General features: G+C 51.3%; 2 protein-coding genes across 26 annotated transcripts in view; one reads left to right on the top strand and one right to left on the bottom strand.

The window, feature by feature from the left end:
• The window catches only part of TANC1 (tetratricopeptide repeat, ankyrin repeat and coiled-coil containing 1), a 248,195-nt gene extending 232,416 nt beyond the window's left edge, over positions 1-15,779 (top strand). For all 22 annotated transcript variants that reach the window (XM_051849494.2, XM_051849485.2, XM_051849483.2 and 19 more), the window contains 8 exons: positions 2,930-3,063; positions 4,678-4,801; positions 5,035-5,210; positions 8,171-8,303; positions 9,462-9,553; positions 11,497-11,643; positions 12,279-12,379; positions 12,854-15,779. In XM_051849494.2, the coding sequence (XP_051705454.1) occupies positions 2,930-3,063; positions 4,678-4,801; positions 5,035-5,210; positions 8,171-8,303; positions 9,462-9,553; positions 11,497-11,643; positions 12,279-12,379; positions 12,854-14,120 (2,174 nt within the window). In that variant the 3' untranslated portion in view covers positions 14,121-15,779. The remainder of the gene's footprint in view (positions 1-2,929; positions 3,064-4,677; positions 4,802-5,034; positions 5,211-8,170; positions 8,304-9,461; positions 9,554-11,496; positions 11,644-12,278; positions 12,380-12,853) is intronic.
• A 2,332-nt stretch (positions 15,780-18,111) lies between these two features.
• Positions 18,112-26,894, bottom strand: part of WDSUB1 (WD repeat, sterile alpha motif and U-box domain containing 1) — a 59,181-nt gene continuing 50,398 nt past the window's right edge. For all 4 annotated transcript variants that reach the window (XM_051849524.2, XM_051849525.2, XM_070070826.1 and 1 more), the window contains one exon: positions 18,112-18,501. In XM_051849524.2, coding sequence (XP_051705484.1) covers positions 18,344-18,501 — 158 coding nt within the window. In that variant the 3' untranslated portion in view covers positions 18,112-18,343. The remainder of the gene's footprint in view (positions 18,502-26,894) is intronic.

Below are 26,894 nucleotides of genomic sequence, written 5' to 3'. Positions count from 1 at the left end.
CACTGTGTTCTCCTGAGGGAGAACCTACCCCAGTCCAGGAGCGGGTGAGTGACAGGGAGTGGAACATTCGGAAAGGGCCAGGCCTGCAGACTGTACCTCGCCGCCTGTCCCGGGTGAAGCCACAGTCCCTTTCTTGCTGAGGTCCCCACTCGCTGCCTCACACGGACTGAGGACCACAAGCACAGCGAGAGCCGACTTGCCCTGTGGAAGGACGGAGAAAGTGCACCTGCCCCACCGCCTTCCTTGGCTGGGCTTTGATGTCCCAGGACCCCAGGCTCAGGGCTGCCCGGTGCCCTCGCTCTCTCCCAAGGCCTGCGTCTTTCCCCTTTGCAGGTTGGAAGCAGCGCTCAGGCGTACTGTGGGTGCCTCCCTGTGGCACATGATGAGGTGAAGTTTCGACCCTGGGACCTGAGGACTGTCCTCAGAGACTCTGGTCCCTGTGGAGCTGCTGCTGGTCCCAGGAGGTTAGGCACTGGTGTCCCATTTCCATCCCTGGGTTGGAAGCTAGAGTAGGTCACCCAGAAGAGTTGGAGGTCAGGCACTGACTCCCAGCCTGAGCAGGCTTTCCTGCGGGCACCGAGGGAGCAGGCATAGGCCAGCAGTCCTGGGGGGCCCGCGGGGGACAGGTGGGCCTTGCTGCACGTGGTTGTGGGGATCAGCTTTCCTGAGCACGTGACTCCAAGCTGCTGGGTGCCCAGGAGATTGCGCCAGGCCCACTGTTTGTAAAAGGAGCCCCAGCAGTGCCGTGTCTTGAACTCTGTGTGTATTGTCTTGCATTTTGTTTCTTTGAATACTGAGTTGATGACACTGTGGCATTTGGCTGCACAGCATTTGTTTTCACTGATGAGCAATTCTCTTCTGTACCACAGTTTCCTGATGTGCTCTGTGGCCACAGGCCTTCTGGGTGCTTCCAGCTTGGGGCTGCCGTGAGCCTTGTTGCCTGTGCCTGTGGTGCACCTGCCTGCCAGTCGGCTTGCCCGGCCATGAGACGCGTGCACCCCGCAGGCAGCGCTGGAGTCTGCCTGCTCTTCAGAGTAGTCACCCGCCCTCATTCCCACCAGCAGAGTAGGCGGATCCCCACCGTTCCCTTTCCCGATGGCTGGACTGCTGAGGAGGTTGGCATTTGGGCTTCCCTTTCTGTGAGGGGCCTGTCCCTGTGTTTGCCCGTGCTAGCCTGAGAGGTCTGTCCCAGTGTCTTCCTGAAGATGGGCATGTGTGGCTTGGAAGCTGCGTTTCAAAACAGAGCTGTTCCCAGGAGGCCCCGGGAGCAGAGCCCCAGCTTCACACTCCACTGCACCACCCCGTCTTCCTCCTGGGCTCCTGCACGCCCCTCCTGAGGAGTGTCCGCTCACCCCAGTGTAGAGCTGTTGTCCCACCTGGGGTCGTCCCTGCCAGCCCAGCACAAGCACCTGTTCTAGTGGCACCCCTTGTGTTCCCGACCTGCCCTCTTTGATAATCAGGGCAAGGGGAGGCTGGGACCCCAGTGTGAGGGGGGTATGAGGACCCTGGCTCTTCCTTCCCCTCCGAGCCTCACAAACTTCCCCACAGTGCCCCATGGCACCCCAGCAGATTCACCCAGCGCTTAAGGGCCCTCTTTTTTTTTTTAAGATTTTTATTTATTTATTTGAGAGGTAGAATTATAGACAGAGGGAGAGACAGAAAGTCTTCCTTCCGTTGGTTCACTCTCCAAATGGCCGCGATGGCCAGAGCAGCGCCGTTCCAAAGCCAGGAGCCAGGTGCTTCTTCCAGGTCTTCCACGTGGGTGCAGGGGCCCAAGGACTCGGGCCATCTTCTACTGCTTTCCCAGGCCATAGCAGAGAGCTGGATTGGAAGAGGAGCAGCCAGGACTAGAACTGGCGCCCATGTGGAATTCCAGCACCACAGATGGAGGATTAACCTGCGCCACGGCGCTGACCCCAAGGGCTCTCTTTTTCTCTTCTGTGACTTTCCTAACCCTCAGCCTTGACATGTTAGAGATTCAGAGCTTCTGAAAGGCAGGAATGCTGGAATACACGCTTGGCTCGGTAGTTACTATTATCAAATGGACGGTGTGACTGTAGGGGAACAAGCCATACTGGATGATAGTACTGACTGGTTTGTTGTGTTGTGCTGTATTCTTGCCCCTCCTGCTGTGGAGAACAGGACTTGGTGGTTCCTGGCTGTGCAGTGTGGGTGGGGCCTGGCAGGGTGGCTCGCCCTGCTCCCCACCCGTGTCTGGTGGAGCGTGGCATGGCAAGTTCTGTCGGGACTGCCCCACAGCCTGCACCGGAGTCCCCAGGAGGAGCACGCAGCGTCTCCCCCAGGCCCTGGGCCCAGTCATGGCCCGGCATGCTCGCTACCATGTCTGGCTGGTGAGAGCCGCCTGCAAGCCTGCCCAGTTTCCAAGGGAGGGGAAGGGGTAGAGGATACAGAGAGCCACCTGTCAAGGGGAAGGCATGGCTGCATGTAGCCCACCTGTCAGTGGGGAGGCGTGGCCACGTGTGGTCCACCTGTCAGCAGAAGGCGTGGCCGCGTGTAGTCCACCTGTCGGGGAAGGCGTGGCCGTGTGTAGCCCACCTGTCAGCAGAAGGCGTGGCCGCGTGTAACCCACCTGTCAGTGGGAAGGCGTGGCCACGTGTAGCCTACCTGTCAGCAGAAGGCGTGGCTGCGTGTAGCCCACCTGTCGGGGGAAGGCGTGGCCGCGTGTAGCCCACCTGTCAGCGGGAAGGCGTGGCCGCGTGTAGCCCACCTGTCAGAAGGCGTGGCCGCGTGTAGCCCACCTGTCAGCCGGAAGGCGTGGCCGCGTGTAGCCCACCTGTCAGAAGGCGTGGCCGCGTGTAGCCCACCTGTCAGAAGGCGTGGCCGCGTGTAGCCTACCTGTCAGCGGGAAGGCATGGCCGCGTGTAGCCCACCATGCACTCATGTGCCCTCCCCTGTGCTCTTCCTTCAGCCCTGACAGCCGCCACGGGACGGGGCAAGCTGGAGGTGTGCGAGCTGCTGCTGGAGCATGGAGCTGCCGTGTCTCGGACCAACAGGAGAGGGGTCCCACCTTTGTTCTGTGCCGCACGCCAGGGGCACTGGCAGGTACCCTGGGGCCCCTGAATGTCCCAGAAGCCGAGAATGGTCCTGGAGGTCACTGGTGAGCCTTCCTGTGGCTCCCCAAACCCCGTTTGGGTCTTTCTGTTCTTGGCTTCCACTTGCGCCCTGGACAGAATGGGCAGCAGCCCCACAGGGTTGGAAGCAAGCCTGCAACCTGGCTGGCCAGACCCCTGCTGCTGCCCATGGCTGCAGAGGGCATCAGATGGGCAGACTCAACATGGGAAGGCCAGCCTGGCCTTGACCTGCCTGCTACTGCTGCACACGTGTCCAGCACAGCGAGAAGAAGGGCTGTTCTGCTTGCCTGTGGGGGGAAAAACAGCTGTCTCCTGTGCAGTGCTGTGTCAGCCTGGCTGACTTTCACTGTGGATGGCAGGTTGTCTATAATGGCAGGCAGTGGTTCAGCCATGCATCTGTCCACACACCCACCCCATTCCTGGCGCCAGGCAACACATAAGCTACACACGCGGAGCGCCTTACCACGCCTGTCGTAAGAAGTTTCTAGACCAAAGTTTACACTGTGGAGTGGAGTCTCTGCTCACTGCGCCCAGCTCCATTGGTAGAAGCCATGCTGACTCCCCGCCGAGGTTCTGGCTTTTCCCCCTCGCAGTCCAGAGGGCTGGGGTAGTCCGTGCATCCTCAGCAACTCCAGCTTGATGCCCCGGAGACCCCCGCCTCCTGGCCTCCATGTTTTCCAGGTCATGGGGCGATCTGAAAGCATTTGTTAGTGTGGGGCAAGAGGGCTGCAGGGACACAAGGCGTGGTGGCCACGTTCTGAAGAGTGAGGCGGGAGAAACTCTGGGCTCACCCTTAAAGGAAGCTGCTCCTGGGAAGGTGGCTGCCTGGGATGCCTGTCTGGCTGTTCCTTTTTTCTGCCTCCTTCCCAGCAGGCAGGTTCAAGGTGTATTCCTGAGGCCGAGAACCTCCTTTGGGAAGCTTTGCTCTGCCTCCCAAGCACAGTGCCGGGGCTGTGGTGGGTGGGCTCCTCGCTGCTCCCTCACCCCTGCCCCACACCATTCTCCTGCACCTGCTGAATGAGCTTCTGTGCCAGCTCAGGTCCCTGGGGATGCTCGCCCTCTGGCTGCCTTGTCACTGCTCATGATTGACATCCCCTCCCTCCTCGAGAGCACTGCTTCTGCCTGGCGTGTGTGTGGTTTGGAGATACAGCGATGAACGGGGTGTGCTAAAAGGAGTGTACCTTTGGAAAAGAGATTCTGCTCAAAGGAATGCAGCAGAAAGACCTTACAGGCTCCTGTAGTTCATGCAACATGAAAGGGTTTCTGAGTCATCTGAGCTTTGAAATTTGTATGCATTTTTGTTTTAAGCTGGCAGGTAAGAACTGCACCCCTCGATGGGTACAGCCTGTGCACAGCGCTCAGGCCAGGGCACTTGGCATGCCCTTCCACCCAAGTGTCTGTCATTTCTTTGCGTCTGGAGCGATTGGCATCCTCTCCGCTGGCTGTGCTGCAGTAGATGGCAGTTCCCCGACCGAGCCAGAGGACACGGGAGCCACCACACCCCAGGCCCCATAGAGAAAGTGTTGGGTGGAGGGGGTGTGTTGTGCAATGCAGCAGGGAGACTGAACCTGAGCCTTTCTTTCAGATCGTGAGGCTGCTGTTGGAGCGCGGCTGCGACGTGAACCTGAGTGACAAGCAGGGCCGGACGCCCCTCATGGTGGCCGCCTGTGAAGGCCACTTGAACACCGTGGAGTTTCTCCTTTCCAAAGGTAGCTGCCCAGGGCCCTGCATGAGCAGGCTTGCGCGGGTCAGAGAGCCGGCTCTGGCAGGACCCTGGGGATACGATTGGGAAAGGCTCTGCCATGGTGGACTTCCAGCGCTCCCAGGGGCAGGGTGGGCAGCGCAGCCCCCCTGCCTGCTGCGCCACTGGCCTGTCACTCCACAGGGCCCCACGGGGTCTGCCCTGTGAGGTTCCTGCGCTGTGAATGGGCTTTTCTTTCAGGTGCTGCGCTTTCTTCTCTGGACAAAGAGGGCCTGTCGGCACTGAGCTGGGCTTGTCTGAAAGGCCACCGGGCCGTGGTCCAGCATCTGGTGGAGGAGGGAGCCGAGATAGACCAGACAGACAAGAACGGCCGCACGCCCCTGGACCTGGCTGCCTTCTGTGGTGACGCTGACACCGTAAGTGCCAACAGGTGCTCACTCCCCTCCGTGCCCAGGCCGGCACCTGGCACCTAAACACAGGCCCCGGGACTGCGTGCTTCGGGGTTGGCATGAAGCCATCCCCAAGCGTAGGCTGTGTGCTGTGGAGGCCCTGCATTGTCTTCTAATTCTGTGCCATGCCGTCTGTTCCAGGATGCACTGAAGATACCAGTCGACTCTAAAACGCTTCATGGTACCTGCCTGCAAACCACGTGGTCAATATATATACACACACACATGTAGTTTTCATTTCAGATTGATAGTAATGCATTGAAATAGAGTTCCTGCATAGATCACTTAGAAACCGCTTCCACGCGGGAGAAGCTAGGTTAGCTGGCTGGTGTTTCTTTTGTTTTTAATTGCCAGGTCGTAATTGTATGTGTTTATGAGGTGCACTGTGATGCTGGATGCATGGATACATTGTAGAATGATCAGACCAGGCTGAACATGTCCATCCCTCAGGTATTTATCATTTCTTGTGATAGGAACATTTAAAATCTGTCTTAGCCGTTCTCAAGCGTGTGATACACGGTGTCCAGCTACAGGGCCTCTGGTATGCAGCTGCCATTTACCCCAGAGCTTTCAGTGTCTAATGGTGACTGTACCCGGTGACCGATGGCTCTTTTCCCTTCTGATCCTTGGCCCCGCCCCGCCCCTGGTGACCACCTTGCAACTGTCTACTTTTGTGGATTCAGTTTTTTTAGGTTCCACACAGCAAGTGATATCATGCATGTTTGTCTGTGTATACCTGGCCCATTTCACTAAGCGTGACATCCTGTAGGGTCACCTCTGTGGTACTGCATGGCAGAATTTCCTGCTTTGTCAAGGCTGAACAGCATCCCGCTATGTATATACGGGGGACTTGAAAATGTGAGGAAAATGGGATTGAAAGATACTGGGGGGATGGGCATTGCAGTTAAGACTGTGATCACGACATTCACATCTCCTACTGGAGCCCTTGAGTTTACGTCCTGGCTCTGCTACTGACTCCAACTTCCTGTTAACACACCCCTGAGAGGAACAGGTGGTGGCTCAAGGAGTGGGACCCAGATTGAGTTCCTGGCTGCAAGCCCCAGCCTGGCCCCAGCCTCTAAGGCGGAGTGATATTCCTTGTGTGTTCATCACATCATCCATTGATGGACACTCGGGTTGCTTCTGTGTCTTAGCTGTTGTGAATAATGCTGCCGTGAGCATGCAGAAATCTCCTCACAACCCTGCTCAGTTCTTTTGAGCTTATGCCTAGAAGCGGAAATTCTGGGTCACGTGGTCATATTTTTTTATTTGAAAGGCACAGTTGTAGAGAGGTCTTCCATCTGCTGGTGCAGTCCCCAGATGTCCTCAATGGCCAGGGCTGGCCCAGACCAAAGCCAAGAGCCAGGAGCTTCATCTAGGTCTCCCCCATGGAGACGGGGCCCAATCACTTTCCATTGCTTTCCCAGGCCATCAGCAGGAAGCTGGACTGGAAGTGGAGCAGCCAGTACTCAAACCGCTGCCCACATGGGATGCAGGCACCACTTAAGTCATTTAAGTCAGCAGCTTAACCCGCTGCGCTACAATGCCAGTCCTTCATTCTACTCTCAGTTTTACATTTTTGAGGAATTGCCACAATCCCTTCCACAATAGCCGCATCATTTTAGATTCCCACTAACAGGGCACAGGGTTTGCATTTCTCCACCTCTTCACCAACACTTGTTACTTTGTTTTTTTAATAGCAGCTATACTAATGGGTACGAGTTGATATTCCCTTGTAGAATTGATATGCATTTCCTTAACGATTGGTGAAGTTGGACATCTCCTATGCCTCTTGGCCCTCTTTATCATCTTTGGAGAAATGCGTGTTCAGGTCCTTTGTCCATTTTAAAGATTGGGTTGTCAGCTGGCACTGTCTTACAGGCTAAAGCCACCACCTGCAATGCCAGCATCCCATAGGGGTGCCGGTTTGTGTCCCAGCTGTTCCACTCCCTATCCAGCGCTTGGGTGATGGCCTAGAAAATGCAGTGGAAGATGGCCCAAGTGCTTGCACCCCTGCCACTCATGTGGGAGACCTGAAAGAAGTTCCTGGCTTGACCTGGCCCATTGCTGGCCGCTGTGGTCATTTGGGGGTGAACCAGTGGATGGAAGTTCTCTCTCTCTCTTTCCTCTCTCAATAACTGACTTTCAAACAAATGAATACATCTTTAAAAAAAAATGGGTTGCTTTGTTGTTGAGTTGTAGTTCTTTGTATTTTCCAGGTATTATCCCTCTAATAACTGTGACTGACTGGTGGACTGATAGCCTGTCCTGTCAGATCCACGTGGACATCTAAACTGGGCACAGGGTTACTTTAGTAAGCAGAGGAACTGCAGTGGCCAGAGTGGTTTCCCCTGCCAGTCCCTGTTCAGTCCAGGTGACAGCGATTGATCACATGGGATCAGTCTTTCTGCCGTGGTGTGAAATGCGTCTTTCCAGTCTCAGCACACTCCAGGTCTCCTTCCTGAGTCTTCATGTGAACTGTCTGCAGGCCCAGCTGGCCCCGCGCTGCCGGCGTTTGCGGCTCGCAGTCCGCAGGCTGTGTGGGTGTGGGTGTGGGGTGTGGGTGTTTTCTGAAGGGCTGCACGTTGGAGCTCATCAGAGAAGCCACCTCCCAGTTAGCTGGAGGCAGGGAGGTGGCTGCTGAGGGGGGTGAGGCTGAGACACACCCCGCACACCTGCCAACGCTTGCCTGTGGTGCTGAGGGCACGTGTGGGGCAGCAGCCGGCGTTTCGCCCGTCAATGACAGCAAGGTCACCGTCACAGAGCAGGCTTGCCCTGTCTGGCTCGCAGCTCCTCTGTGTTTCACGTCTTCTTCGTTTCTGTTCCAGGATCGCTCGTGGCCAGAGGCACCTGGGGTGGCAGTGAAGCTCAGTCAGGGCGGTGCACCTGCGCCGGCTGCCACCCAAGGCCTGTGCTCTCCCCTGCAGGTGCTGTACCTGGTGGAGAAGGGAGCCGTGATCGAGCACGTGGACCACAGTGGGATGCGTCCCCTGGACAGAGCCATCGGCTGCCGAAACACCTCTGTGGTGGTGACACTCCTCAGGAAAGGAGCCAAACTGGGTCAGTGCAGTCCACCTGCCCCGGCAGAGCGGGGAGAGGGAGGGCAGCTCCGGGCCTTGCACACCCACCTGCTGCCAGTTAGGGAGGAGGACGGCCGATGTCTGTGGGGCTCGCACGCCCCTCTGAAGTGCTCAGCTGGCTATTATCACTGGCAGCATGGAGAAAAGGCATCGGTTCACGGCAAAGGGCGGTCTGGTGTGGCAGATGCTTCAGGTGCCCAAGCACTGCCCAGGGAGTGTTGGGCCTGGAGGGGCGGGGTTGGCCTGGACAGATGTGTGAGCCCACCTGGCAGTGCTCACCTGGCAACTATAAAGAGTAGACCAGGCTGAGATGCGTGGCTCCAGGGTTGCGGGAGTCCACTGGGGGGAGGGGTTGCGGGACGGACCCCTGCACAGTCTCTGGGAGGAGAGCTGGTGACTGCAGGGGCAGGGACTGGGCAGGGAAGCCCCGCCTGTGTAGCCAGGTGCAGCGTGGCACACACTCCAAATGTGTGGACGAGGCAGTGACCAGAGTGGCCGGGTTTAGGTCTGGTAGGCGAGACCTCGGGCCAGGAGCCGTGGTGGAAATGAGATGAGCCAGCTGCAGGCAGCAGCGCCCTATCCTGTGCAGGCGCCCACTGCGCTGCAGTCCCCTCCCCACAGCTCTGCAAGGAGGTGGTAACGATGACATCGTCTTCCACATGGGAAAACGGAGCAGAGGAGCTACACAGCTTCCCGAGGCAGGTGACAGGAAGGACAGCCAGGTGCCCCAGCCCCCGCATCCCCAGGGGTTGCGGAGAGCGCAGTGGCCGTGACAGAGGTGGGGTGCGGAGGAGAAGCCGGGCGGGATGGCAGGGCCTTGAAAGCAGGTGGGCAGACTGTGAGGGCAGGCTGCTGCAGGGAGGGCATTTGGGGCTGCGCCCCACTCTCTCCCCAGCACCCTGATGCCTCGGCTTCTCATTGCTTTCTTCAGTAGATGACAAGGACAGCCTTGCCCAGCACCGGCCCCTCCCGACTGCCTGCCTAGTGCAGCGTGAGATAGGTCACGGGCCACACCAGCTCCCGGGGCCTTGCCCCTTGCCTTCGTCACGCTGTGGCCCTGTGTTGGTGTCATGCAGCGTGGTGGGGCCTAGGAGCCTGAGAGCCATTCCTCTTCTCTGAACGCGTGTTTCTTTTGCAGGAAATGCTGCGTGGGCGATGGCCACCTCCAAACCTGATATTCTGATTATACTCTTGCAGAAATTGATGGAGGAAGGAAATGTGATGTACAAAGTAAGTGGTGGCGCCCTGCTCTCTGCTGATGGCACCCCTCCCAGCATCTTCTTCCTGCGGGCTTGCCCTGGGGCAGCCGTGTCCCAGGGGTAACAATGTGGTCTGGAAGGCGCAGGGGAGGCGGAGCTGGCCTCCTGCCCCAGCTCTGTCTAATGTCCTAACCGCAGGGCCTTGAAAGTGGCAAGCACTCTCCATGTGTCCGGGGACTGTTACTCTAAGCAGCCCTGGAGACCATGGCTGTGGCCTCCTTCCTGAAGCCGTGGCACCTCGTGCGGGAGCTTCCGCAGCCCTGCCCATCCTTTCTGTCAGCTGCCCAGCCTGTGGCACCACCACGTGGGAAAGGAACACCCGGGAGACGTTTCCAGAAGAAAAGAATTGTTCAGTCTCCCAAGCCTTTCCTATCTGAATCTTAATATCTAGAAACTCCTGGAATTTAAAACTGTTTCCAGGAATATACTTCAAGAAAGTTTTAATTGAACATATTTATAGAGTACAGTGTGATAATTTAATATATACCAATGACATATCATCAAGTCAGGATAGCATTTCCATCTCCTTCCTTAATCACTTCTGTAGAATTTCTGACTGACACTTGGTGATGCTATGTATGCATGGGGTACACTGTGGTATTTCAGTCAGGGTCAGTGCCCTGTCCCCTCTTCTTGTCCTTGCTTTCTGTTTGAGGCTCCAAGCTCCTCCCTTCTCTGTTCTTGTGAACCACACGCACCCCATGCCGTGGAGGCCGGAATGTGTCCCCCTGTTCTGCACACTGTCACCCATTGGCCATCCTCCCTTCACAGCCCTCCAAGACAGCTCGATTGAACACAGTCAAGTAGCATCTAATACTCAGGAGACTGAATTAAATATTTCCCCAGGGAGAGTGGAAATAACGCTACACAGACTGATGAACCTGGCTTCAGATTTTCCAGAAGACGACTGCGGTCAGATCAGAACCAGCCAGCCAGGGAACATTCCAGACTGCAGACAGCGTGGTCTCTGTCACGGCTGCTCTGCTCAGCTGAAGGGGCACAAAAGCAGGCACACGAGTGGACAGATGTGGCTGTGTCCCAATAAAACTTCATTAGTAAACTTCGGGTGGCAGGCTGGACAGGGCCTGCGGCACTGGTGTAGATAGATTGGGTGCTATTCACACAGATCACTGTTCCTTCCAGGTCTGTGATTATTTAGAATTTAAAAATTAGGAGGAAAAAAACACTATATGGTGACCCTTTTAATCCTTTCCGCTGTTAGGCAGCTATAGGCTCGGTGTTGCAAGGTTTTCCCCTTTATTTAATAGTAACAAATAAATGGGGCTGGCATGGAATCAGTTTGAAGCTGAGTTCAGAGTGTGTGCTGGTGTGGCTTTGAAGTGGTTTCATACGGATTCCGGTCGGCAATTATGTCTGCTGGTCCGGCCATTTTCCACGGCTGCTTCCCGCTGCGCAGTGGGTCTGGCTGAGTGCTGGGATTTTTTGTAGCCTTGAAAGCGGGGTGTGGTGCTATTCTGACTTTGAAGACCATGCTGTCTTCACTCTGAAAAGAAAAATTATTATTCTGCAGCAGGTTTTAGGTTCATCCGCATACTGCCTTAGGAACGGCATCACTCCCCTCCCCCTCCCCCGATTTCTGTGTTGCTGGGCATTAAAATATCCTCAGGTGAAACAGCATTCCTGAAACAGTTGTCGGAAGCACGTAACAGAGAAGCTAATCCGCTGCTTTAAGGCCGCCGTCCACCTGGCAGCCGGCGGGTGCCTGCCGTCCCGCGTCCTGCCTTGCTCCGCCTGGCCTTGTGTCTCGGCGGCGGGGCCCTATGTGTGGCGGTTGGCAGCCTTCCCTGGTGGGGGTGGGCAGGGGAGAGCCCTGCCCCGGGTCAGCGGGCACCTACTCCTATTGCAGACCCTGAAAAAGCGCCCCCTTCCTGTCTGTGACCCTGAACCCTCTAGAAAGGGAAGATGAAGGAGGCGGCGCAGAGGTACCAGTACGCCCTGAGGAAGTTCCCCCGAGACGGGCTCGGAGAGGACATGAGGCCGTTCAACGAGCTGCGGGTTTCCCTCTACCTCAATCTGTCCCGCTGCCGAAGGAAAACGAACGTAAGCTGGACCTGTTGCTCCTCCACCCCGCTCTGCCTGCTCGCTGGCCCCTGTGCCGGCCACATCCGGAGCTCCCGACGAGCTGTCTGTCCTGCGTGCCAGCTGCTGGGTGGGCGTGGTGACATGCACTGGGGTTTAATTCCTGCTGCCTCCATGAGAAGAAGCAGGTGCAGACTGCTGCTCTGTATGGGGCAGGGGTCACCAGCTGCCCGCCCCAAATGCCTGCCTGCAAGAAGTAGTGGCCCACCCAAGGTGCCTTCCAAATGGGTTTGCTCCTGTGCTGCCGCCTTCCTCCTTTTTTCCCACTCTCCTCCCCCAGCAGCTCTGTACCTTCGTGCTGCCTCCACCTGCTGGCCAGGCCACGCCGCCCTCTCCCACCTTCTGTGTGCTGTGCCTAGACTGCGCTCCCTCCCCCTGGCCGTCTCTCTTGCTTCTCTCTGGGATTCTGCTCTTGGGTGCATCCATAAGCTGCAACAAGATGCTAACTGCAGTAAAGCAAGCTGAGCAGAAGCCTCCCCCGGCCTCAGCCCCTGGCTGCTCCCACACCCGTTCTCCTTAGAGCAGAGTCCCAGGGCAGCAGCTGCCTGGCGGGGTTTTGGTTGCTTCTGACGCCTGTCTTTCCATCTTGACACCAGGACTTCGGCATGGCAGAAGAGTTTGCTTCCAAGGCCCTCGAATTGAAACCCAAGTCCCATGAAGCCTTCTATGCCAGGGCGAGGGCGAAGAGAAACAGCAGGTACCGGCGGGCGTATTTCCAGGAGTCGGGCAGCCTTCCCTACAGGACACACCTGCTCCAGATGGGCTCCTGGGCTGCCTCGTGTGCCTTTCGTTGCCAAATAGCTTCCAAAGCCAGCGGGTGGCTGTCACTGGCAAGGCTGCATGTGCTTGCCCCTGACCCCACAGTCACTCCACCTCCCCACCGCTGGTTGAGACTTATGGCAAAATAAAGCCCCCAGTGTCCACATTTCAGTGGAGCTGCCCACCTGGGGAATGAAGCGGAAAGGGGGGCTTGTAGGTGACACTTGAGTTAGGGTGCCCAGTGCCCCGGTGGCACACAGGTGTGGGTGGGGTTGCAGTGGCAGCGGCCCAGCCGAGGAACTCCAGGCTAAGGAAATGGGTCCCTGCTGCCAACCGCAGCTGTGGCACGCAGAGTGGCCCTGGGAGCGTGTTCACACGTGGCATGTCGTTTCGTCTCCTCTGCTTGCCACAGGCAGTTCGTGGCAGCGCTGGCGGACTTGCAGGAGGCGGTGAAGCTCTGTCCCAACAATCAGGAAATCAAGCGGCTCCTGGCCCGCGTGGAAGAGGAGTGCAAGCAGCTACAGAGGAGCCAACAGCAGAAACAGCCGGGCCCGCCGCCGGCTCCTCACAACGACTCGGACAATGAAGAGGAGGCCCCGGCCGCTGGCCTCGACGACCGCTTCGATCTCGAGGAGGTGGAAGAGGAAGAAACGTCTCCCCCCGAGGAGCCCATCTCCCCGCCGCCCAGGTGCCAGCCGTCGCCATACATCCGGAACCTTCAAGAAGGGCTACAGTCCAAAGGCCGGCCGGGCTCGCCCCAGAGCAGGGCCGCCGTGGGCAAGCCACCGCGGGAGCCCGTGGCCCAGCCGGGGCTCATCCTGCAGCCCAGCAAACAGGCGCAGATCGTGAAGACGAGCCCGCGGCCAGCACCCGGACCCGGAGCGAGGGGCGTGCCCCAGAACCCTCCGCCGAGTCCCATGCCCCCTCGGATCTCTGCAGCCACGGCGGGCAGAAGCCAGCACGTGGAGGTAGCGGGCCTAGTCCCCGCGGGCGCGGGCTGTAGCCACGGAGGGGAGCGGCGCGGCCCCAGCCACCACGCTCAGCTGTCCGGCCAGGTGAAAGCCCCGGGGGCTGTGGACGCGGCCTCCCTGGCCAGTTCCGGCTCTTCGGGGTCTCCCTGCAGCAGCATAAAGATGTCAAGTTCAACCAGCAGTTTGACTTCAAGCAGCAGCTTCTCCGACGGCTTCAAGGTCCAAGGTGCAGACGCGCGGATGAAAGACAAGGCTGGCCACCAGGTCCCCGGTGGCACGGCGGAGCACAGGCCCCGCAACACCCCGTTCATGGGCATCATGGACAAGACGGCCCGGTTCCAGCCGCAGAGCCACCCCACGCACCGCACCTGGCACTGCCAGGGCACCGAGGGGCTCCTGCCGGGCCCGGCCCCTGCAGCTGGCCTGCAGGCCTCGAACTCTGAGAAGCCCCCGCTCAAGCCCGGAGGCACCTACGCTAACCAAGCCAAAGCCTGCCCAATGCCCACACTGGGTGGCAGCGTCCGCAATGGGGCGCAGGGGAAGCAGCTGGAAGAGGCCCCCTGTCAGGACAGCAGGGTCGCCAAGGGCGTCTCTCACCTGTATCACGAAGGCCTGGTGAAGCCGCAGCCTCACGCTGGCGGCGAGGCACACAGGAGCCACCTGCCCTCAGGCAAACCGAAGCGATCGTTCATCGAGTCCAACGTGTGAGCCCGCGCTGCACCTGGAGGCCAGCGTGCGCCTGGGGGCGGAGCATCCCATGGGCTCATTCGTTTAACACACACACAACTTTTTAGCTGTATTTTTTTCCTTTCTTCCTCTGGGGTGAATCCAGTGTTACTGATATATTTAAAAATATGGAATAAAACTTATGTTATAAAGAGCTAGAAGCCACCTTAAATAAGAACAAGAAACGGAATCGAAAATAATAATTAGCTGTACCTATCAACTTCAAAATGTAAGACAGCCAAGCAGATATTAACTCGTGCTTTTCTCCTGAAATGATTTGGTTTTAATCACTTTTCTCGTAGCTTTTGCTATGTGGCAAAATCAGTATTTGCTTAGAGAATACAAATGCCCACTGACAGAGAAGGGTAGGTGTAACTCATGGTGTAAAGTCCATGTAAAGTCTTCTGAAAAAGAATTTTCAAGTTGCAGTCCACTGAGTCAGATCCCGATTTTATTTATACATGTAAGAGCATAAAACTAGGACCTGAGTGATTTCTAGCTAAATATGACTGTAAACATAGTAGGGTTGTTTTTTTTTTTTTTTTTTGCTTTTTTCAAAAGCAAAATATGAGAATATGCAAGTATTGATCCCTTGATAGCAATTCCTTTAAGAGGATTGTACACTTATTTCCATCCTATGGGTCTTCATAAGATACTTAGAGCACCTTTTTGAAGCTGTATTTGTGCCTCAAGGTGTTCTGGATATTGGGAACAGTATGGAAGCTGTTTGCAGTCGGGACTGGTAGCAAGCTGGGGCCTTGCGGCAGTGCCAAGCGCAGTGTTCTCTGGCACTTGGAGACGAGCTCTCGCCTGGCTCCAGAACCACTGGGGACAATGACAGTGCTCCTGGAGCAAGCCTTCCACGGTCCTCTAAGGACAGCAGTAAATCTGGACACTTAAAAGGTATGGCTGGTCATTGCTCCTGCCTTATCATACAATCATTCCCTTATGGGTACATGCCATTTATATGAAGTAGCCCAGTTTTCTCCAGACTTGTAAATAGAAGGATTTCAAGGTAGTTCATTTACAAAGAGAGCCCCAGTCACACATCTGCATGTTCTCTGTCCGCTTCCCCCATGCTGGGACTGCACTGAATGGCGTTAGGGCATGCTAGCAGTGTACCAGTAAGGCACTTTATCTCATTATACGAACACCTCTGAGGTGCTACGCAAGTCCAACCTGATGTATTATCCACTTGTAAAGTTAAGGTACAGGAATGAACCTTGGTTAAAAGGTATTTTTCTATGAAAATGGGTGTTATGGAGGATGTTAAAAACGCTAGTTTGAAAGAGGTGGGAGAGTATTTGTTTTCTATGTTGGGATGTGAAGTTTATTTTCTAGAACCAGGGAGAAGGAAGTTCTATATTTGCAGAATGTTTTAATGCGTTGTCGCGGTGACGTTCCCGTGAGCAGCATCGCAGTTCGCACGGCAGGACTGTGGCGTGCCTCCCGGCCCCGTGTACAGCGTGCTGCGGACAAGTGGCCGGCCCCTTTTTTACGAGCTTTCCGTGAGGTCTGCTATTACTGTGGCTTATTTATTGTTTTCTTTAATATTTGTGAAAGTCTTACTCTTTTGTTACGTAGTTTTGTTTCTGCACAACTACTGTACTTTTCCATCCAGAATAAAGACTGTTAATAGAATTGGTTCTGTATCAACTGATTTGACAGTTAAGTAGAAAAATACCTTGGTGCCAGCTGTTTGCCTTGCTTTAATCCATGTTACCCTCAAGAAAAGAGTGAAAAGCATATTTTGTACTAATACTTCCAAAAGCATAGTTGGCTTCACGTTGTGCTTTCAGAACAAGAGTGGCAACTTCAGAAATTCCGAAATACGCCTGGTCAGACCAGTCTCTTTGCCTTACATGGGAAGCATGAAGGAAGCAGTCTGTCACTTCTGACATCTTTTACTGGCAACAGTGCATCTTCAATACCAGGACTAAGACTGGCAGCCCCAAACCCTGCGGAGGGCTTGTTCCCGGCCTGTTCGTGTTATCGGGAAATTAGAAGTGTGTACTTGTCTATGCTGACAGTACAAAGTTTCAAAGTTGTGTGAAGGGGAGCAAACAGCAAACTGTTGGTATCACAATAGCTCTAATTTGGAATCTTAAACCCAAGATTACTTTAGGTTACTGTCTACTGACTATTGCTAGCAAGTGTTAAGTATTTTCAGTCTCACTTTAAAACCATACAGTGAAATTATTAAAGATTAAAAACAAAAAATGGGGCAGGGAGGAAAAACTGTTATAAGCTAAGACATAATTCTTGTCAGTGATTTCCTGTACAACAGCCAGGGTATCAGAATTTATTAAACATGAAATTTTTATTTTGATTGAAGGTATATATATATTTTCTTCTTCCAACTTATTTGAGGTGGAGAGACAGGTCCTATCTGCAGATTCATGCTTCAAAATGCCCGCAGTGGTGGGGGCAGGGCGATGCAGGAGGACCAAAGCTGGGAGCCGGGTCTCCCACATGGGTGGCAGGGACTCAGCTACTTGAGCTGTCACGTCTGCCTCCCAGGGCCTGCATTAGCAGGGAGCTGCAGTCCGGGGATGAGCCCAGGTGCTCCCGTACGCCATGCGGCAGCATCTTAACCACCAGGCTAAGGCCTGCCCCCGTTTTGATGCATTTGCAGTACAGATGTATTTGTAATCTGTCTGTATTATGAAAACAGGTCCTTGGGTTTGGTAAGTTACTGGCATCTAAGTTTTCTCATTTTATTTTACAGGAAACTTTCCTGGTGAAACAGAAAAGCAAAGTTTTGTTTTTTCTTTTTAAGATTTATTTGACAGGCAGAGGCAGAGAGAAAGAAGTCTTTGATCTGCTGGTTCACTCCCCAAATGGCTGCAATGGCTGGGGCGGGGCCGATCCAAAGCCGGGAGCCAGAAGCTTCTTCCAGGTCTCCCACGTGGGTGCAGAGACCCAAGGACGTAGGCCATCTTGTGCTGCTTTCCCAGGCCATAGCAGAGAGCTGGATCGGAAGTGGAGCAGCTGGGACTTGAACCGGCACTGCAGACTGTGGCTTTACCTGCTACACCACAACACTGGTCCCACAAAGTACCTTCTTTACAACCTTAACTTCCTCAGCTGTACAGTTTCTTCTCAGGGCATTGTCAGGGTGTTGTGATAAACATCAAAGCAGCTGTGTAAAAATACCCTGGTCTGGTCATCCTAGTTTGAATTATATGTGAGGACTGGTTTTTGTTTTTTTAAATGCAACATACAAACTTTATTTAATAAAACAGGGAAGTCAAACAGGCACTTACATCCGAGACACCAGCCAGAGGAAACACCTTACTGCTTGCAGCTGCATTAACTGAGCTCTGCCACTGTGAAGAATACAGCTCACACACAGGCATGGATGAGTATTTGTACACTCCTTAAGTATTCACTGAATACTTCCTTATATACATGTATACATGAACTTGGAAAGAGCTGACGATCTCCAGGCACACTTCATTTCTGTTGATCTTTTGGGAGAGGTTGTCTGAAGAGAATACGCGGCTCTGGCTCATGGATCATGTAGTGAACCTACCCTAGACTCTGCGGCACACCAAGTCGCCTCCATCCCTCCTCAGACATCAGGTGGATTTCGGGTACTTGTTTGGAGAGTTCTCTGGGTAACAGGACATGCCAGTGCTCATACTGGTCAATCCCTTTCTGCATCTCAGCAAAGTCAACTTTTTCCTGATCATTCACACTACCTAATTTGTACCTAGGTTTGGACAGTGAGGAAAAGGTACCATCTTGCAATAAGAATCCAACAAAAATGCTTACCAGACAAGGTCTGAAGTAATTTGCTCAACTGGACCATCTATAATTATTTTGCTACAGTCTTTTTAAAAATATCTTAAAGAATTACCAGATGCATGGATATTAACTAGTATGTAAATATGTCATATTCTAGAGTATTCCAATCTTTAGTTACTTTGGGATATGACCTAAACCTAACAATAAATTTGGACACTGCAACTTAAAGACGAAGTAGAACTTTATTTCTATACCATTTTTACTAGTACAGATGTTTTTAGAGTAAAAACAGAAATGATGTTAAGATGTGGAAGTTAGTCCACATATTTTAAAGAATGAACATTAACGATTTTCAAGGTAAGTTAACCTTTCTCTTTCAGTTTTGATCTTTAATATTGTCTGGTAAGTAAAATTACCCTTGAATCATTCAAATGAGCAATCCGAGAGAAACAGCTTTATTTTTGATGTGTCTCTAGCCATCGATTGATGGCCATTTTCAGAGTCCTGTTTGGGGTCAGTACCACTGAAGAAAGAACAAGATTTGTCATGGGACTTGTACGTTTCTTTTTGCTGATCCAATTTTCCATTGCTTCCTTTTCGTAAGAATAGCCATCTAAAAGAAACCAACAGGTTATTTGTGAGGTAGGAAAGAGAAATTAGGATAACTAAAGTGAACATGGGACATCTCTGCCACTCGAATTTCTGCCATCTGAGTTACAGTAAGATTGGATTGTGCTCTGCGAAGCACACGTTACCTAGAATGGCGTCAGTCTACGCTCTTGCTACATTGTCTGGGTCCGTTTAACACTGCAACTCAGAATCCTGTCAAAAATTCAGAAGCAGTGGAGAAGAGCCGTGCAGAGAGGCAGTGAGGCTCACCGCCCCCTCAGAGCCGTGAGCTGTGTGTGGAGAACACCACCACACGCGCGAGCACGCCGAGCCTCGGGAGCTGCTCAGCAGAGCTTCCTGCGCCGGCAGAGCCAGGGACGTGGCCACCAGAGGTGACGGGCCTTGCCCTGCCGAGGACTTGGCAGCACAGGGACTTGGAGTGGCCGAGCTTTATTAACACCGTGTTCTTGGAAAAGTCTTTACAAAACACAAACAGATTGGAACTTTTACTCCACTGTATTTTGTAGCTGTGAAGACGAAAATCTTGGTTTCTAACTACATTTATGCACTAACTTGGGAGCTTTCACCTCCAGGGCCTACGAGTGCTCCAAGATTGTGACAGAACATTGCTAACAAGACTGAAAGGACCTAAGACTTCTCCGTGATGTCGTCATCTAGGTGCATCCAGCCACAGGGATCTATTTGAAATGTTGTGTTTCAAAGTAAAAACTATATAAAACAAGGTACATTTAGAAGAGTTTCTTCTATTGCTGTCCAGTCCTCGTTCTCTCTCTTCCGATACAGGTAGTGGCACACATGTTTTTGACCTTGGAGTTTTTTGGAAAATGTAAGCGAATGCATGTGCACACCCACGGTGTGTAGTCGTACACATGCACCAGCATGCGGTGCACACTGTTCTGCACCTCTGTGGGGAGGGAGGGGTCTCCGTGACATTGTACAGATGTCCCCACCGATACCTGGTGGTTTCCAGACTGTGCCTTTTATGAGCAGTTCTGTGCCTCTGTCACTTGGGTGTCTGAACAACCTGGGAGCATTCAAGAGGGGGACTAACTGCATACGTTTACTAAATCAGTAAACGTAAACATATACAGTTTTGCTAGCTAACACCAGCTTCCTTCCACAGGAATGCTGCTGGGTTTTACTCAGACCAGCAGTGTTCATGAGAACAGCTTTTTTTCCCTACAGCATCAGCAACAGGAGGTGCTGCAAACTCTTGGATGTTCGTCAGTCTGTGGGTGAGCAGAGGCATGGACAGAATGGTTACTGCGCCAGCTGCTTTTCTTTTTTCCCATGAACTACTGACTCTTTGTGCTTTTTTTTTCTTTTTTTGCCCAGTTTGCTATCAGGCAGTCCTTTTCTTGGAAAATTTGATGTATGTGGAAAATCAATACTTTATGGATTTTCCCCTTGAGTCTTGTTTAGGAAAGTCCCCCCCCCCCCCCATTTCATCAAGGAATTCACCTAAAGCTTCTAACGAAATTTAAAGTTTCTTTGTTTAGACTTCTGAGGCTTCTGGAATTAATTAGAATGTACTGTATGCGGGATTTAATTTTATCCTTTTCCAGATGGCTGTTAGCGGTCAGAATACCACTTGTTTACTTATTTTTTACCACCAACTTAAAATGTCATGATCATTGGCTAAATTTCCAAGTGCCCTTGGATCAAAGTCTGGGCTTCTTAAACTTAGTTCCACTGGCCTGTTCACATGGCAGGACTCCCATTTTCACGCACACGTTCTGCTCTCTGGGAGGGCGAGGGGCCTGCCTTGCTGTTCTTTCCTGGGTTGTCGCTGCCAGGTCTCGGAAAGGGGACCTAGAGGGCACCTTCCTGTGTCTCTGGAAATACAGCGTCTGTGTGGATGTTACATCTCTAAACTGGACAAAACCCACCTCACCGCTTCCAGTCCAGTGGCGTGCTGTGCTTTCCATTTACTCCCGGAAACTCTACAAGGGCAGTTCATAGCCTTCTTCATGTATGTGGTCAATTTTGAATGTTTATGTGTAGGCTTCGTTTGTTACTGTAAATTAAGTGTCTCATTAGGCCTTGGAAAGGTTTACTTATATATTTGAAAGGCAAAGCAACAGCAAGGGAGTGACAGCTTCCATCTCCCCAAATGGCTGCAACAACCAGGTCTTGGCCAGGCTGAAGCCAGGCACGGAGAACTCCATCCGGGACTCTCTATAGGTGGCAGGGGCCCAGTGCTTGAGCCATCATCTGCTGCTTCCAAGGAGCATTAGCCGGAAGTTGGATTGGAAGCAGAGCAGCTAGGGCTCCAGCCAGTGCTCAGGTACAGGAAGCCGGTGGCACAGCTTGACTTGCTACACCACAACACCACTGTCCTATAGAAAGGGCTTCCCCTCCCTCTCCTCTCTACCTTTTGAGAAGGTCTCTAATTTTCTTGGCTAATATCTCAAATAGCAGAGAGAGCTGAGCAACTTGTGCGTACCTGACTTCAGTGATAACACTTTCATTAGCTGTTGAACCAAGCACACACCTACACATAGAAGGAAAATTTCCATCAGTTTCTATTTAGGTCTCTTGGCATTTGAGGAGATGAGCCTAAGGGCTGAGGAGGATTTGGCATGCTGAATCTGCACCCTGTAGACCATGCACCTGCTTGGGCATCCACCTCCTTGTTAGAGCCAGCAATGGGCGCTCTAGAGGAAGACTGGAAACCAGGGTGCAGGCTCCTGTCCATGGCCATTCATTCGGCAAGAACACTTGTGTGGGCTTCCCAAATCTGTTGTATCTGGCCCCTTAAAGAAATGAGCGTCAGCTCGCTGCCTCCTCTCGGACCTGAGTGCTGGCTCTGGGTCCAAGTGAGTTCTCATAACCTCAGCTGCTCTTTATTCCCTCAGTCCTAGAGATGGTAGGTGCTTTCCACAGATGCACCTGTGTCATCTTTTGCTCTTTTTTGATACCTACTTTTATAGTAAAATTCAGTGACTCTTGGTTTATTTCCCAGAGCTGTGCAACCATCACCATTTAATTTCAGAATTGTCTCGTTACTCAGTAAAGAAATCCTGTGCTCATCACTCTCCCACCCTCTGGCAACCACAAATCTACTTTCCTTCTCAATAAACTTGCCTCTTTGGGACACTTCGTATCAGTGGAATCATAGAATTTGGTATCCAGCTTCTTTGACCTACCATTATGTTTTCAAGGTTTGTCCATACTTTTAGCATGTATTTGTTCCTTTTTATGGCCAAAAAGTATTCCATTGTGCCTACACCACATTTAATTGATCCACTCATCTGTTGATGGACATTTCCATTTTTTCTCCTTTTTGACAATTACCAATAATGCTGCTCTTGTTGTACAACTTTAAGAACATCTCTTTGGTTTATACTGAGAGGCAGGATGGTTGAGTCGCATGCCAACTCTGTTTAACTCTGAAGAACTCCTAATTGCAGTAACAGCCACACCATTTCATTCTCACAGAGGAAGGTTCCAATTTCATCACATCCTTACCAACACTCATTTTTCAACTTTTGATTCTAGCCATCTTAGTGGGTGTGACATGGTTTCTTACTGTGTTATTGATTTGTATTTCCCTAATGATACTGCACATCTTTATTTGTACATGTTCCTTGGAAGAAGTTCTTTTGAAAAAAATTCTTTACAAATTCTTAATTGGTTTATTTATCTTATTGTGGAGTTGTAAGAACAATTTGAGTAGGTAAAGGTGCTCAATTTTATTTATAAAAAGCTGAGTATACTGAACCCCAATCTTACATGGGCTGGCTTTTTCCTGATGAATGATGTTCATTTAGTATTGCTGTGGGAAACACTGTTGATTGAGTTCAATGGCAGCTAATTCATTTGCCATCAGGCTGGATAAATCTGATAATAGCATGTTTTTCACTTTCACAGGCAAGGGCCTTTTGTTGTTACTAATGCGGTGACTTTCCGTTGAGGTGACATAATGCTGTTCCTGTTATTTTGGGTCGTGATGTCCCTAAGTATGGTTGATACTTATGAATGTTTCATAGGTGTTCACAAAGAAGGTGTACTTTTTATTTTGAAGGTTCAAAGTTTGATGTTTCATAAACGTTTTGTGTACTCTGATCTATTCTGGACTGAGAACCATGCTCAGATCTAAAATTGCTATAACTTCAGGTTTGTGAAAGCTGTTGCTGTGTTTGCAGGGCCAGGCCCAGCCATGGTTGCCTCAGGTATTAAACAGCATCCGCTTTTAATTAAAAAAAAAAAAAAGGTCTGGGTCTACTGTCCAGGTGAACCTTCTCTGAGCGGCAGGGGTCTTGCTGGAGGGCAGATTACGCAGAGGCCAGTTCTGCTTCACTAGCTAGTGTCTTTCCCTGCAGTGTTTATTGGATTGGCAGAAAAAAGGTTTTACCATGAGAGCTGGTTCTACACTGCTTTTAATGCCTAGGTTTGTGTTTTTTACTTAATGGCTATCTTCTAAAAGAAAGGGATCAAGAATATTACTGTTTATTACCTTATTTGTTACTCATGAAGGAACAGTAATCTTTTCTCTCTTCAGTGTGTAAAGTAAGCCTTTACTAACAGTTAATCAGTAAGCTTACTCAAATTTTTATATTATCTATTCTCCATTTGTTAAAGTTGTGTTATATGATGTTTGTCACCTGTAGCTGAATTCTCTTAAAGGAACACTTTTTGTCAGAGTGTAATAGTGACGGAAATGCAAAATTATTCATTCTGGGGAGTGGTACAGGTTTCTTACCATAGGGAACTCGGTTAACCCAGCCACAGTTGATCAGTCTTTCAACAGTGACAAACAGAACTTGAGTGGGTCTGCAGTGCTACTGTGTTCCATTCAAATGCCATCCCAAAGCACTAGGGGAGACCACCAGAACCTTTCTGATATATGAAGTTTAGAAAAGAAACCATGATTAAGAAATGTACTGCTACTATTAATAGCTAAGATTAAACAAAGTCACCAGGAAGGAAAAAGAATTCAGTAATGACTAAGTTTTTGTTTTTACTAATTTTAAAAGATGACCTTTAAAACTGTAAAATCCATATAGTTTGACAAGAGCTATAGCAGTAAAACAATATTTAAGAAGTTCCTAAATGATTTAAGTGGGTATATTCCGATAACTTTATTCTATAATTCAGTTTGAAAACTCAGATGAGTAAATTCTGATAGAATACTAAGTATTCAGTGCCTCAGTCTTCTACTTTATAAAACAAAGTAAACAAAAAAAATTTCTTGTAACATTTTACCTACAAATAATAAATTAAAAAAGCATTATTTAAATGGCTTCAGTAAACTGTTTAAGGATAAGCTATTAGCTCATTGGCCAGGACTCTGCTTTTTACTAATTCTGTTCAGGAAAACAAGTAGATGGAGTAAGGGCACACCCCAGCACAGTGACAGGCCCTCTCCTCACACCGCAACCACTCAGATCACCCTAGAGTGGAGACCAAGACAAAAAGACAGCAAGCAGCAGGTTTAGGATCCCAGGACCCTCAGAAAATGAAATGAATAGGCCCAACCAATATACTATGAAATGCAAATATTTAATATACAATATACCATTGCTCACTGTGTAATCTTAGAAGGCACTGTCACTTAACTCACTTGCCCTGCACAGCAACCTATGACGCAGGTAACACTGTTTATCCCTGCCTTACAGATGAGGAAACTGGGGCATGGCCTCAATAACTTCCCAGCGTCACATGGACAGCGCTGTGATTTCAACCCAAGCAGTCTGGCTCTTAACCTACACGCTGTGCAGGACTTCTGGAAATGAGAATAAGTAAGATTTCACAAGAAACCTCAATAGGAAGGTCAGAGAGCATGCAGATTATGTGTAGAAAGAGAAGGTATATAGGATGAAAATGGTTGACATTTCGCCAGAACTGATGACAGCTATGAATTCCCTTTAAGGAACACAGTGTACCCTAAGCCAGAAAAATAAAACTATGCCAAACGTCAAAATTTTTCTTTCAGAGAATTGATAAGAGTATTTGAACTGCAATAACAGTGAGAATATGTCACCATATGTGGGTGTAATAAAGATAAAACCCTAGAGGGCTGGCGCTGTGAAGCAGCAGGTTAACACCCTGGCCTGCAGCGCCAGCATCCCATACGGGCTCCAGTTCGAGACCCGGCCGCTCCACTTCCGAATCAGCTCTCTGCCATGGCCTAGGAAAGCAGTAGAAGATGGCCCAAATCCTTGGGCCCCTGCACCAGTGTGGGAGACCCAGAAGAAGCTCCTGGCTCCTAGCTTCGGATCTGCATAGCTCTGGTCATTGTGGTTACTTAGGGAGTGAACCATCGGATGGAAGACCTCTCTCTGCATAACTCTGACTTTCAAATAAATAAATCTTAAAGAAAGATAAAACCCTAGGAAGCCTTTGTAAAAAAAAAAAAATGGGCAGGTCTAGTTTTTATGGCATGAATTATAAATGTGAATATGGAATTTTTTTCAATTTTTTATAAAAGGTAAACAAATTTCATGTATCACTATGTTCCTAAATCTGTATCTATGAAAAATACATCTCATTCTTTTCTCCCTCTTTTATTTATTTATTTATTGGAGAGGCAGAGTTAGAGGATTTCATCCACTGGTTCATTCCCCAAATGGCTGCAATGGCAGGAGCTGGGCAATCTAAAGCCAGGAGCTTCCCCTAGGTCTCTCATGTGGGTGCAGGGGCCCAAACACTTGGGCCATTGTCCACTGCTTTCCCAGGCCATAAACAGAGAGCTGGATCAGAGCAGGAGTAGCCAGGACACAAGGATGCTAGTGACACAGGTGGAAGCTTAACCTACTATGCCACAGCACTGGCCCCTTCTTTTTAGAATGACATACTTCCTGTCTATTTTATACTCATGAGCCTAACCCTCCACTAAGTAAAGTATTCAACAAATAGAAAAAAAAAAACCCCACTATCCCTCAATAGTACAGACAAGGGCTATTGTCGCTCCCCGTCTTTGTGGAGGAGCAACATAATGGTGCCGTGACTCGGATAGGAAACTTAGGAGGGAAGAAATGGGAAAATACCGGAGAGAGAGACTAGCAAACAGCCTAGGGAAAAGCCGGACGAAAAAGGTGCCAGAAGAAGCTATTGAAAGCCTAGGCATAGACTCGGATACGGACTGTGGGAAAGAAGTTAGGATTTAAAGTGAAAGCAAGAAGAAACTTAGACTCAGATACGGACTGCAGGTTGAAAGTGAAGGTGAAACCTAGAAGAAACTTAGACTTGGATACGGACTGTGGGGAGAGGCCAGGAGAAATGAGGGAGGAATATTGTTGGAAGAAAACTTAGGGAAACGTACCGGGTAGAGAAAAATGTTAGGGAGGATGAAGCCGCGGGGGCAGGCCGAGGCGGAAACGCAAGCCAGCTTGGGATTCGTCAAGTCAGCCCGGGGAGCAAAAGGCGAAAATCTAAAACTAGAGGCGGAGACGTATGAGCTAGGTTGGAATCCGTCAGATTAGCCTGAGGAGCAAAGGACGGGAAGCCAGACCGAAAGGTGCAGACGCGTGAGCTAGGTTGAATTCGCCAGGTTGGCCCGGGGAACTTAGATTGAATACTAGTGGCAGAGACATGAGCTGGGGCTGTGTGACTCGCGGAGGCTGCTGCGCGCAGAGAGCGCGTGCGGGGCACAAGTAGATAGGGAACGCTGGGCTAGCGCGGAGACCGCGGAGCGCGCGCGCGAAGCCACGCAGATAAGAGAAGCGGGCTGAAGCGGCTCAGAGCCGGGAAGCCGCCGAGAAGCAGCCTCGGGGCGGGCGCCGGGAAGCCGCAGGGACAAGAGAAACAGAAGTTTAGAAGTAAAATGAGAGAAATAGGAATGCTGGTAGATAGAAGTAAAATAGGAGAAATAGGAATGCCCGGAGATAGAGAAACAGAAAAATAAGGCCTCCCCACAATATGGCAATGAGAGAGCTTGGATTCGGTCTGCCTGATTAGGGAAGTGGTGAGCACCTGCGGGCAGCTAGCAGCTTATGCGCCGCAGGTCACCGAAGACAGGCACGAATTAACATCAATAAGTCTCCCCACAATACTGCAATGAGAAGGCTTGGATTTGGTCTGCCTGATTACTAAGGCGGTAAGCACCAGTAGGCAGCTCGACCAGAGTATGAGCTGCAGGTCACCGAAGATAGGCACGAACCAACACTAATAAGTCTCCCCACAAGACGGCAATGAGAGGGCTTGGATTCGGTTTGCCTGATAGGGCTTGTAAGCACCTGCAGGCAGTTCTGGCAGAGCATGCGCTGCAGGGCACTGAACTCAGGCACGCATCAGTGCCTAAAAACCTCCTCACAACATGGCGAAGAGAGGACCCGGATTCGGTTTGCCTGATTGATAGGACTTGTAAGCACCTGTGGGCAACTCTAGCAAGCAGAGCAGAGTGTGTGCCGCGGGGCACCGAAGACAGGCGCG

The sequence above is a fragment of the Oryctolagus cuniculus genome, chromosome 3 (genome assembly GCF_964237555.1).
Source record: "Oryctolagus cuniculus chromosome 3, mOryCun1.1, whole genome shotgun sequence".
NCBI classification, from domain to species: domain Eukaryota; kingdom Metazoa; phylum Chordata; class Mammalia; order Lagomorpha; family Leporidae; genus Oryctolagus; species Oryctolagus cuniculus.
Note: the sequence above shows the minus strand (reverse complement) of the source record. Positions and strands in the feature narration are given on the sequence as shown.